General features: G+C 34.0%; 1 protein-coding gene across 4 annotated transcripts; it reads right to left on the bottom strand.

Annotated features, from left to right (window-relative positions):
- Positions 1-5: 5 nt before the first annotated feature.
- On the bottom strand, positions 6-11,618 carry LOC129872341 (uncharacterized). 4 transcript variants are annotated; one of them, XM_055947308.1, is made up of 9 exons: positions 10,682-11,618; positions 7,175-7,471; positions 6,882-7,007; positions 6,055-6,135; positions 5,634-5,687; positions 4,230-4,304; positions 4,051-4,118; positions 3,295-3,521; positions 6-98 (listed from the first exon to the last, which is right to left on the bottom strand). In XM_055947308.1, exons 1-5 carry the CDS (start codon positions 11,568-11,570, stop codon positions 5,659-5,661), a joined length of 1,422 nt encoding a protein of 473 aa, XP_055803283.1. In that variant the 5' UTR covers positions 11,571-11,618; the 3' UTR covers positions 6-98; positions 3,295-3,521; positions 4,051-4,118; positions 4,230-4,304; positions 5,634-5,658. The 4 variants fall into 4 exon arrangements, with proteins under 4 accessions (XP_055803283.1, XP_055803284.1, XP_055803282.1 ...); XM_055947309.1 differs by lacking the exon at positions 6-98 and having other exon boundaries at positions 2,940-3,521; positions 4,221-4,304; XM_055947307.1 differs by lacking the exon at positions 6-98 and having other exon boundaries at positions 2,940-3,521.
- Positions 11,619-13,175: the final 1,557 nt, after the last annotated feature.

The following is a 13,175-nucleotide window of genomic DNA, read 5'->3' as shown; positions in this document are numbered from 1 at the left end:
TTCATGATGATGAAGTTTTGCTGTGGACTTAAAAAGTTGTTCACTTTTTAAATAGAAGGAAGTAAAGGAGGATATATAAATTTTCAAAAATCTTCTGCCTGCAGAATCAACAAGAAAAAGATGCTAAAAAGAGCAGCTACTCAACAAGTAACTTCCAAAAAACTAAGCCTCAGAGATTTCAAATTTAAATTTTCCTGTTTTTTGACAGCAACCCACACCCTTCTTTTGTAAACAAATTTTTGATAAATAAAAACAAGAAAAAATTATGAGCTGAAAAGTGGGCCAGATATATATTTTTGTGGTTTATTTGCAAACAAAAATCAAGTGGAATGTCTAATCTGATATTGTATTTTACATCAAAAATGGAGGGGATGTTTGGTGACTAAATGCAACAGAGTAGGTAAATTTGGGTATATCAAGTATATAATGATCAATTGTTCATCTCTCATTTTCTGTTGTGTCACTAGTTTGTTGCTCAATTTCTAATTTAGGGGTTGGGAAATTGTACTATAAGGACATGCACATTTTATTTTTGGTTTGTCTTGATACTTGGTAAACAAATAATATGGGTATGGCTTTGAACTCTAGGTTGATTCACCTAAACATTTTGTAGATGAGTGTGATTCAATCTTGGTTTTATTAACTTTCTTGTCCATCTCTAGTTGAAGAAGCTATGTAATCTCTTCAATTTGGAAATCTTGTTTCATAATAATGCTACCAAATGTACCTGACACAATAACAATTATACTGATTCAAGTATTACAAACAAGTTTTTCAACGTCGAAGGTGTTGAAAATTTTCTCGAGAAAAAGATCTCAAGAATGTGACATTTCACCTCATGTTATCAAATGTACCCGAGACTCTAATTCGAGGGTCTATCAGAAATTGTCTCTTTACGACCTTCACAAAATAGGGGTAAAGTTACATACGCACCACCTTCCTCATATCTCACTTGTGTGATTACATTAGATATGTTATTGTTTGTTATTTGCATCCTGATTAAAAAAAATGATCTTAAATTCATGACATTTTTTTAAATCTTTGAATAGTTACTAATAAACCTCACAAAGCTTTTTTTGTTAATAGAAGCAGCCAACATTGAAAGAGACAGAGAGGCAGAGATACCCGCCTTGCTACATTCAAAAATTCAAAAAAGAGAGACTTGATTTTTATTATGCAAATAAAATTCAAATATTTTTACTACATTGAAATTTGCATTCGAATAAGGACATTTGTTGGTGAGGTAATCCAATGTATGAACTTATCCTAAAAGATATTTGAGAGGAGTATAAAAGTTAATGACATTGTTCCTCAGTGTTGGGTTATTTTCATTATGGGTTGGAAAGATAATATTGAAAGAGAAAAGCCGAATAACTAGTTCTAGTGAGAGGGTGAAATTTGGTTCGATAATTTATAAGTGGTTATTAAAGATCATTTTTTCGAATAAATAAATAAAATTTAGTTGGGTGTGTGGACATCCTGAGGATGTCAAGATCATCCTCGTAAGAATTATGGGGGCTGGGTAGTAGTAAATAGGTCCATCATCTCGTGGGCACATAGTTAATGTCAGTTTTTGTCTCACCCATATGCAACGTAGGTTTCATTGGCAGTTTAGATAGAAATTCACTTCTCTTTGAGCCAAGTTCATCCTAGAAAAAAAAATGTTGGATCATTTTCGACTGTTGCACTTCTTTCATTTTATAATGAATGTCTTTTACACAGTTCTGATTTTCTTTTATTTATAATGTATAAATAATTAGAATCGAAAATCATGAATAATAAAAGTCGTGCCAGTAGTCAGGGGAAATAATTTACTTATTTGACGCTCCAAAATGTTGAGTGCAAATGGGAATCCAACTTTTATTTTTCCTGTCCCTAATTTTGAATACTGATTTACCTAAACTTGTTCAGCCAAAAGACAGACAAGGAATTGATGTTTAAAGAATCTTTGCTGTGCAACAGTGCAATTCATGCGGACCACAATTCAAACAGCAGCAAACAGATAAAAAAGAACAAAAACATCAATTACTTTTTCCTTAGGGGTCCGTCCTTCCTTATTTTTATAATAATTTTTCATATTTTTTTAATTAAAAAATTATATTAAATAATATAATTTTTATATATAAATTTATTTAACTAATTCTTATGTTTATTTCTATTTTTATTTCTCATAAATCTTTTTTTTACTTTAACAAACTTAAGATGAAAATTCTATTTTTAAATTAAATAAAAAAAATATATTTTTAAATACATATAAACATCATGAAAATGCACACATAAAAATATTTAAGTTAAAAAAAATTATTTTTAAATACACAGGGACATCATGAAAATGCACACATAAAAACATTTAAGTTAAAGAAAAGATTTATTTTTAAATACATACGAATATCATGAAAATGCACACATAAAAATATTTAAATTAAAGAAGATGAAAGTTTTATTTTAAGAATAAATATTGAATAACAAAAGCTTGCAAAGAAAACATAAAAAACTAAATAAAGTATAGAGTATTTTGTAAACAAATAACCTATTATTAAAATTTATTCAATGCATATTATTTTAAATACAACAAACCAAACACTCAATAAAAAATAATCACAACATAACCTATCCACAGGATAATTACAGTTTAAGATTCATTTTCTCAGAAGTGAAATCTACAAAGTTTAGGTTATTCACACACATATGTTCAACCAATGCCGCCACCCCCCCCCCCCCCCCCCAAAAAAAAAAAAAAAAAAGGGGCAAAACTTTTGAAAAATATTCGAAAGACGACGAATAAAGTTAAAAGAGTTTAAATGGAGGCGCTATCAATTGAAATACTATAGGACACCAGTAAATGTCCGGTCAACAGTTGATCATCAGCCAGAAAAAAGTATAATCTGAATTAAGTTGCATAGAGTACAGAACTTAGAACAGCAGTGAACAGCCATAGATGGTGAAAACAAAATCTTATATTCAACTTAAGTCACCAAGTTGAGTTCTACATCAGAGAAAGATAAAGCAGTAAATAGTTGCGCACCGACTTAATATCCTTGAGATGATTTTCGACTACAATCAATTGTGAAAAGGCTAAAGACTATTTATTCCATAATCTATGGTCTGGGAAAAACGAGGAGGATAATCTCACGGAGTATGACACCTTAAGTTCAAAGCTCTAGGTATCAGAAAACCATAACCTCATCTCCAACATAGCATAATAATTTCTAGCAAGCTTATTACAACAGACACAAGCTAAATTCCCAAAAATAAGCCAATAGTAGACCAATATAATGGCAGAAGCCCTCTTACCACATATCTTAACATAGATGTTTGGTCTCATACCCCATCAATGTTGAGAATTCCAGCAGCAACGACCTGGAACACATGCAACAATTGTATCATCAAACACGTGGCTTCAATGATTACAATGCACTTTGATCTCTGCTGTAATGGAAGCCATGCAGCACAGCGGGCATCAATTGCTGAAAGAGTTGACCTTGTCCAACAGCCACTAGTCAGATCCTCCAATAGCTTCACTGCCAATAAAAACACGATGTAAGATTTATGTTTCTTATACAACCTACTTCTTCTGCATTAATTATATGGTGTGTCAAAAAATACTCCAGAAATTAAAATATGAAACCAAATGACTACAATTCTACTCAACCACAACAGGTGAAGATCTTATTGAGATGGCTCAATTTATCCACCCTTTTCACAAGTTTTCCAAGAAATAATGAAATATAAACCAGATTAGAATCCACCATAAAAGTAGTAATTCTTTAAAGTTGTCCACCACCACAACACACTTAACATCAAAAACATGCATTTATCAATTTCAACGTGCATTCAGTCTCGGTAGCATTCCAATGTGATCAATATTTTGAAGCATTAAATAGTTACAGTTAAACAAGTTGTGGGGAACATAGAGTATGCTACACGATGCACCCTCTGAAAGATCCAATTTCTCAATTGGTCTTTCGCAAACGTTTTACTACATCTCTCTCTGATACTGAGAAGTCTATCATCTCGTAGAAACAATGAGAAAAAGATAAAGATCCTTACTCCAAGAGCTCAGCCTCCTTCACTTGATATGAACCACTTGATAGATATTGACAACTACAGCTCAAAGACTGTTCAGTACCCACAAAAGAAGTACAATAACCAGGTGAAACAAATGAACATGACCAAGTTCTAAACTTGAAGAAGGAATCTATCATACACAAATCGCTTACAATACTTACTCCTCCCACAAGAGTACCCCAGCAAAACCACCCAATTGGCATAACTTGTCTATCCAAATGTGAAACATGAATTACCTGCAATGCAGCCCAAAAAAGGGGGGGGGGGTTAAATTTAATGTTTAAAGCACTATAAAGCACTGAAAATCATGAAATGGAGTACTTTCATGCAGAGCAAAAGACAGGGGGCCCTAGGTATAAGGAACCTGAGATGCACAATGAGATTTGTCATGAAGATCAAGCCTTATGGAGAAGGATCGTCAGTATAAAGTATGGATTGGAGGGTCATTGGTGAACCAAAAAGTCACAACAGCTTTTGGTGCTAGTGTTTGAAAAATAATCAGGAGACTAGGCAAGTTTTGCTGCTACTACAAACTACAAGTTTGGGAGTGGAAGGAAAATGTCTTTCTGGAGTGACAAATCAGTTGGTACACAAACATTAAAAGAGTAACATCCTGACCTATTTAGTTAGTCCTGACACCTGATGCAACCATCCACGAGGTCAGGGACAGCAGGGATGGAACTTAAACTTCAGAAGCTTAGACTACTCAATGACTGGAGAATTAACAGGGTTGCTGAGCTTTTTAAGGTTTCGGAGAAGTTTCAGGGTACAACAGCCACTGAAGAATACATACGGTCCTGAAAACATATAAGGATGGTTAAAATATGATATAAGGCAGCTGTTCGTGTAGTTGGTTGTCAGAAAGGCATGGCTGACACAAGAAAATTTGAAGAGGAGGGGTTAATAGTTATGCTGTAGATGCTTTTTATGTGGGAGGGAATCAGAGACCATCAATCATCTTTTCATTCACCGTGAAGTCACTGATGGGGCAATTGTTTCAATATGAAAGGAATTAAATGAGCTATGACAAATTAAACTGGGGAGATCTCCTAGAGTGCTAGAACAACATAGGAGGAACAGTGAAGCAGAAGAGACGTTGGAGTTCAATCCCCAGTAAGTGCATGGTGGACTGTATGGGGGGGAAGGAAGTCAAGGTGTTTTGAAGGAAAACACTGCTTTACACAGACTGTAAAGATGAGCTGCATGATATCATTTTATTTTTGGTGTAAAGAAGAACTTTTGGAGGATGTAGATGCTTTATTAGATATTATTGAATCCTCGTTAGAAATCGAGGATTTCTTTTGTTTTACTATTGATCTGTAAATATGGTTCCAGCACAGCCTTTGTGCTGGAAGTTATTTTAATAATACTCTTACCATTTTCAGAAGAAAAAAACAAAAAAATAGTTTCTTCCCACGAGCAAACAAAATAACGTGCTATTAACAATATCTTGCTGAGGCCAATCAATATAGGAAATTTCTGGTTGACGCCCTTAAGAAATTAACTTATCAGATAATCCAATATATGTAGAATAAAAATGTTGATGAAGGAGAGAACTCACTGACCACAAAAAAAAAACACTCAGCATCTCTAGGAAATTGCATATGCAAACATGCTTCCTGCAAATAATAGAGGGTGTGAATGTGATCAGATGAGGTTTCATTATAATAAAAGAGTTATTTTCCACCAATGACTGCAATGTCTAGGGCTAATGCTTCATTCCAGCAATGTGATCAACAAATTAGACAGGGAGGATGTCAGCAATTAATATTTAAAAAGTTCAAAATAAATGACCAACGGTTCGCATACACGAAAGAATACCCTTGTATTGGATGAACTCAAACATGTTACTTTAACTTTCGAAATTGACACTGTACTCCTTTTTTTATAAAGCATGCTAACAACCTTGATTGAACTTTGACTCTTTCCATTAGTAGGATAAGATAAAGGGATGCATGATCCATATTGAATTTTAGTTGTGCATACCTTGTCCAAGAAGCAATATTGTATTTGCAGACAAAGCTGCAATTTCTTGGACCTTTTCCCTAGAAAATATTGCTTGCACAACTACATAAATATAAAACAAGAGAACAGTTACTTAAATTGGCTAATAGCTCTAATGTTACAGATGAAGATCAGAATTGATAGAATCATATAATAAAGGGTTAAGTTAACAGTGATCATAGAAGGCCAGTCATGTTTAATGAAATTAATTCATCCCACCTGAAATAACCTCAAGGAAAAGAACATTGCAATTTTGAATAAGCATACAGAATAATTGAAAGACTGAGATACACTAGGAATCAGAAGATTATACTATTCAGAGGGATCCAAAAAACTCGGGGAGAAAAAGAAGACAAGGATTTATCTGGCCATATGATCCATTAGAGATTTTTTAAAAATGCTCACTGTAAACCAAACCACCAATCACCTGATGGAAGACAAATACAGTATTAATGAACTCTGAAGGCACTTTTGATATGGCATAGTCATGAGCACCTTGGGAGGCTAATGGAATTAACCCATGTACCCTCCCAAATGCCACTTGGATTGTACAAGTCACAATGCACTATCAGTGGAATAAAAGGAGCTGATAATACAAAGATGGCAATTGTAAAATAAACAAATGAATATTCTTCACTGGTACATATTATCATACAAGCAAAAAAAAATACGTCAGAAGTTTGAAGTGAGTGCATACTTGGATTTATATCACTTTAAGAGGTGACTGAATCAGAAATATTAAATGCATTATTTATGATATAAAATGTTTCTCCTAAATTAGAAACATAATAATACATGGAAAACAATACCTGAAGTTTGTACAAGCTTCTCTGCAGAGTCTTTGCTGTCAGTTTGATTGACAGAGGCATCCATGTCAGTCACCACAATCATGTGTACAGTATGAAGTGCATCTGATATCCAAACAGTTTGTGATCCTGAAAAGGACTTCCAATGGCATTACAAAACAGAGAAAGATGAAATACTATGACATCACCTTTTTATAAACATTTCTGAAGCAAGATATCAATAAATTAGCCTGGCATTATGTCCCAAAAAAATAAACGAACACAACATTATTAAATTGAAAAGGATGGAAATATACTTGTAGAAGAATCCGGAAGAACAGCGAGTTTTCGAACTTTGATGTTGTGAGTTAATTGTTTCATGTGATAAGGAGTCTCTGATCCATGGACATAAGTTGCAAGGAACAAGAGGTGAATATTTCCTTCGGAATCCAAGATCAGAACCTTGGTTGAAGATAAGGCCTGGATTCCAATTGCTTTTGCTGACTTAGCCGGTATCTTGATAGACTCAAAATTATCATCCTTGTTCTTGAATGCCACGAAGTTTGCAATCCCCTCTCTGGAATCTTGTCTGAGTCTTACAGACCTTAACTTTGCTGCAAGTTAGAATGCACAATCAGCAGCTGTAGGAATTAGGAAATGACAATTGGAGCTTCAAGATCTTAACATGATGGAGATATCACAGAAAACTTAAAAGAAATACATAAATGATGTCAAACTACATTTTTTCAATAGCAAAAACAACCGGTGTACCTTAGTAGTAAGATTAAAGACAAAAACTACCCCAAATAAATGGTAATGGAGCAGACCGGAAAATGAGTAGCAACTAGGGACAAAGGTTTTACTGGAAATAAATATAGCAATCTCCTACAGCCTTGTCGTGCATTCATATCTTTGAGAAGGCAAAATAAACAGAGTAGGAGGAACAAAGGACAAGAAATGGAGTGTCAAGTGTTCTGCACCAAAATTCAAAGAACGGAATTAGGGCTAAAGTCTTCAATTCAGTCGTCAGCTTAACTAATTCACACCGCACTCTACGTCTTTAACAGCGACGTCACACAAATCCAGGGTGTCATACTTTGTGTTGTAGTATTTTTCGTTAAGCAGGATCTGTCAAAAGATGGGGGATAAGGGCAAACATAGCAACCTGGCGTGTTGGTTGATTTTTTGAAACATAGAATTTACTCCCGCCACCCCAAATCAGGGGGGGATTTACCTTACGTCGAGGGGTGTCAAGTGACAATGGTTGGTCGGAATTTTTTATTAAATATGTATACATAATTGGAAGGCAAAATCTAAATAAAGGACAAATATAATGAAGTGACACTACTTAAATCAAAGCGCAGAGCAGCTCATGTGGTCAGGAGCCTCAACTTTCGGTTAAAGGTTGGGAGTTCGAAGCTCAGCAGCACCCTTTCTTTCCACGTTCCCTTTTTAAATTAATTTATTCTTCCTGAAAAATTACAAAATGTATTGGCTGCTTTCTTAGTCAATGATTTTTTAATTTATTCTGCTAGACACATAAACATACTAAAAATTTTCATTAATAAAAAATAAAAAATTCTAAATTTTAATATGGCGTTGTAAAAAATTTTAAATTTATTTTTATTTTAAAATGTGACACTGCTTAGGAAAAATCCTGCATAAGCCACTGCCCAAAATACTTGACCAACCCTCTTTTGCCATCCTTCTAAGAAATATGAGTAATATTTTTCAATGGAAGTTTTCTGCATCATAATTCCTACAATTCGAGTAAATATAACTAAAGCTACTTCACATTATCTCAAGGTCGATTAAACATCTTTCTAAGTAACTACTTCAACCTTTCATGCTTCAAAAATATATTTTAAACGTCTATGCAACACAATGCAATATGAGTAATCGGTTCAAAAAATACTCTTAGTGCCTGCGCGGGTAAAAAGTAAAATCAGATCAAAGCAGTGTTATCAAAAGCAAAAAGCGCAAAGGGGGAAACACATTCAAATATATATGTTTAGTCTAAGACTAATAACTTGTAAGCATGAATGACAAATATATGAACAAAAAATTGAAAAATAATTACGATAAAGTGAAATATCAATTGTTTAGTGTCGTCTCTTCAGAAGAGATTCATTGACAAGGAAAAGTATGTCTTAGAATCTTGATGATGACACTGTAGCGCACATTAAGCGAGGCGAAGCGCTCCACACATTTTGAGCCTCGCTTCAGGGCTTAAGCGCGCTTTAAGCGCGCCTTTGATAACACTGGATCAAAGCATCACCATCATTCCCCACATAAATATGCTAATCCAAGACTTTAAGTAAAGCAGATCATTTCCACGAAAGCTTTATTTTATTTAGTTTCTTCACTTTCAATGATACATTTCTGACCAGGATGTACTTAGCGTTCAAGACAATAAATGTATGTCTTTATCTCTTGGAGAGGGAAAAGGATGGAGATATTCATAACAGACGAGGAGGGAAAAAAGTTTATCATCTAAAGAGAAATCACGACATAAATTAAAGCCATAACTTTGATAAGTCAAACAAAATACTACCACAGTTACGACTACACTGGATATGTTGTTGTTGCTATAAAGTAAGTAGTTAATGGCATCAAGAAGATGTGGTAGATACAAAAGAGAAAGTTGTTAGCTCCATTACATGATTTATTTCTAACATAAAATCAGAAAAATGATGAATATTATTTACAGAAGACAAGCTACTCCCGTAGAATAGATTAAGCAGACATTTAGCAATAAGAATCCACTGTATCCATTCTGCTCTGTTCAGGTTCATTTCATTTTAATACAAATAAAGAGTTTCGTAAAACTATACATTGTGTCAACCTCACTCTTATCCCTAAAGGGATATACAAGTATCTGACCAGATTAAAGTCACTCTTTCATGAACAACTGGCATGATGCAAGTATAACAACAACAAAACCTTAATCATAATTAGTTGGTATCACTTACATGGATCCTTTTATATAAATTGTATTATGTCCTTTACCTACATTTGCTTCAATCCAATCCATTGGATATAAAGCCAACCTTTCTCCACTTGGTCTTAGATCTACTTTGTCCTCTTTTACCATTCTAATCATTATATTGTTGCAGCTATGAATCGGCACATATGGAGATCTCGCACAACATAATAAACCATTTTAAATAACATCTTATTTTATCATGTATGGTTGTTATTTGTGCTCTCTAACATATGTGAGAATCACTACTTTTGACAAATTTTGTGTATCTGCACATCCATCTTAACATCCGAATTTCAACAAGATTATGACATGCATCTTAAAGCTCAAAGATGATCACTCATGAAATTGTTGGTATCAGACTATTCTAATGGGGTGTCATTTACTCAACATACTAGGAACGCACTGTTTTGAAGATAATCTAGCATCTCAAACCCCACGAATTAAGGAGTTATGGGTCTTTCCTACCGGGAGGGGATGGTAGCTAAAGTTGCCAGATAAATAACAAGTGCCTGTCCATTGTATCTGAACTTTCTAAGCAGCTATTTCTACTTAGAAACTGATCCAAGCAATGTGTACATGATATACCAACCAAGGTCTTGCCATTACATACATAACATACACAGACATGCTGGAGCAAACACAGTAGAAATGTGAGTAATATAATAGATACATGTAACAGATCCATGTCTTTTTGCAAAAACCAGTACTACATTTACTGCCAGAATCGGAATTGCAATCTAAAAACAATGCAACAGTTAAAAAAAAAAAACATGGAGTCCCTATGCTAATCTTCTAAAATAGCTATGGAAGGACAGCAAACCAGAAAGTATTCCAGCACCTGATTCAGTGCGGTTCTCGATCCTTTTGTCCAATACACCATTGGAAGGAAACTTCAGTTCTGTTTCCACGCACGTCAATTTGCTACCAACAGCAGAACAAATCTCAGCATTAATACCATGAATCATCCCATTTCGTATAGGTAGCTTCTTTATCTCCATCTTATCTTTTTCTAACCCAGCATTCAAACTTTTCTTAGACGCACCCTTGTCTTTCTTAACTCTTCCTTTGACCAATGGCCGCAAGGGGAATACCCTGACCCCATTATCTTCCCCCAAAATCAGGAACCCAAAAGAAACACTCATAGAAAACACCGACAGAGAACAATCAATCACAGCACACTTGATTAATTTCAGTTCCTCACCCCCCAGGTGCTTCACAGCAAAAACCCAAATCTTACCATTCGAAATAGAGTACAAAGCAAATACATTAACATCCGCAGCCAATTTCACCGAAACCCCATGAGAAACCCCAAAAATCACCCCGAATTTACTCTCATCAAACTTCAAATCAGTGTGATTGCATACAACTTTCGCCGGAGTAAAAGACTTCCTCTTAGAATTAAGGATATAGAAACGAAGGAGAAGCGCGGAGCCTCCAGAAATAGGAGAGGATATGAGAAAGAGGGTATTAGGATTAGGGTTCCGTAAAAGGAGGAAGGCTGCGGCGGATATGGGCAGAGGGAGGGTGGTTTGAGGAGGAGGAAAGGAAGAGATAGAGAAAGGAGAGAAAGAAGGGTAGAGAGATATAGAAGAATCGGAATGGAAGAGAGCTAAAGAGAGAGAAGAAGGTTCAAAGAGGAAAGAAGAAAAGTGTGGTGGTGGAGAAGGGAAAGAAGGAGAAAAGAAAGGGGGTTTTGGAAGAAAAAGCTGATGAGCTTCAAGTACCATTGTTAATGTGAATTTCTGATGAACTTCGACCGAAGAAGAAGAAGAAGAAACAAGGGGAAAATAAGGTAAAAGAGACCTTTGAGAGTTAAATGAAAGATAGGGGATTTGTATTTTTTTTTAATTTTTTTTATTATAAATTTTTAATTAGATGTTAATTATGAAGAGATGGGGTTGAATTAGAATATTTAAAAGTTTAGGGTAAAAATTAAAAAATCAAAAACTTTTAATAAAACCCTAATTTTCATTCATTTACTCCACTTTTTAAACTTTTCTCTATTTCCCTCTTCTCTTCTCTCTTCTGTTCTTCATTCCCCTCAACTCTTCTCTCTTCTGTTCTTCATTTCCCTCTTCTCCTCTCTTCTCTTTTCTTCATTTTTTTAACGCTCTTTTTTTTTTCTTTCATCTTCTTCTTCATTAACTTCTTTACTTTTTTCCTTCTCTGTTTTTCCCTTTATGTTTAAACTTTTTGTGTTTCCATCTTCTTCTTCTTTGGATGTTTCATTCTCATTTTTTTCTTCACTTCGATTTGATTGTGAAAACTATATTAAAAAATTGATGAAAAGAGATGAGAACAGAAGAGAGGATATGTTGTAAATGTTTATATAAACATGAGTTGTTCAAGCAACCAAGAAGATATTTAAACAACCAAAAGTTGTTTAGTTCAAACAACCAGAAGATATTTAAACAACCCTAAATTGTTTAGTTCAAACAACAAAAGTTATTTAAACAACCAAAAAATATTTAAACAACCAAAAGTTGTTTAGTTCAAACAATCAGAAGATATTTAAACAACCCTAAGTTGTTTAGTTCAAACAACCAGAAGTTGTTTAAACAATCAAAAGTTGTTTAGTTCAAACAACCAGAAGATATTTAAACAACCCTAAGTTGTTTAGGTGTTTTTTACAACCCTCTTATATGTTGGACCTATTTGTAAATAACAAAACTTTGGGGTGTATAAAAATATTCTTTTTAAAATTAGCATAACTCATTAATCACTAATTATACTAGAGTCCCTTTTACCCAATTTTTAAAACTTGTGTCCTATATCCTCAAATAGATAACTCAAAAATCTCTTTTAATTAAAATCCCCAAGAAACAAGATTGGATTCTGGACCGGTTTTTTTGTGGCAACGTTAACGTTGATGTTTGGAGAAGGAGGAGACGAGACGCACGAGATGTAGCTAAACCCATTTACTATATTCATAAAATCACATATTAATATAGTATAGTCAAATGTGTTCGATGTATCAATGAGATAAATAAATTAGGTCACTTACAAAATAATTAATTAAAAATTTAATAATAATAATGAACAACTAATATAAGTTGAATTATACCTGTAGTACTGTAGAAAATAGTATATAATTTTGGTTGAGATATTTTTGACAAGTTTGAAAGGTTAAAAGGATGGAAATTAAAGGAGACTTATGGAAGATCATGCCTTATAGGTTGTTTTTAATTAATTAAACGATATACTTGGCATGTGAGTGCTTGTGGGGATCATTGGGGACTCAAAATTGACAAGCACCTTTTGAGGTGTGGCCTGATTTGAATTTGAAACTTTAATGTTAGTGGTCTCAAGTTTAAAACTAGGAGTTTTTCTTT

Source organism: Solanum dulcamara, chromosome 11 (genome assembly GCF_947179165.1).
Source record: "Solanum dulcamara chromosome 11, daSolDulc1.2, whole genome shotgun sequence".
Taxonomy (NCBI): domain Eukaryota; kingdom Viridiplantae; phylum Streptophyta; class Magnoliopsida; order Solanales; family Solanaceae; genus Solanum; species Solanum dulcamara.
This window is presented reverse-complemented; position numbering and strand designations above follow the sequence as displayed.

Excerpts from the sequence above, each read along its gene's own strand:
- LOC129872341 (XM_055947308.1), bottom strand. The coding sequence starts at position 11,570 with ATGGTACTTGAAGCTCATCAGCTTTTTCTTCCAAAACCCCCTTTCTTT. Across the intron at positions 6,136-6,881 it reads GAAGCTTGTACAAACTTCAG|TTGTGCAAGCAATATTTTCT; the intron begins GTATTGTTTTCC and ends ATATTTATGTAG. Across the intron at positions 5,688-6,054 it reads AATATTGCTTCTTGGACAAG|GAAGCATGTTTGCATATGCA; the intron begins GTATGCACAACT and ends TATTATTTGCAG.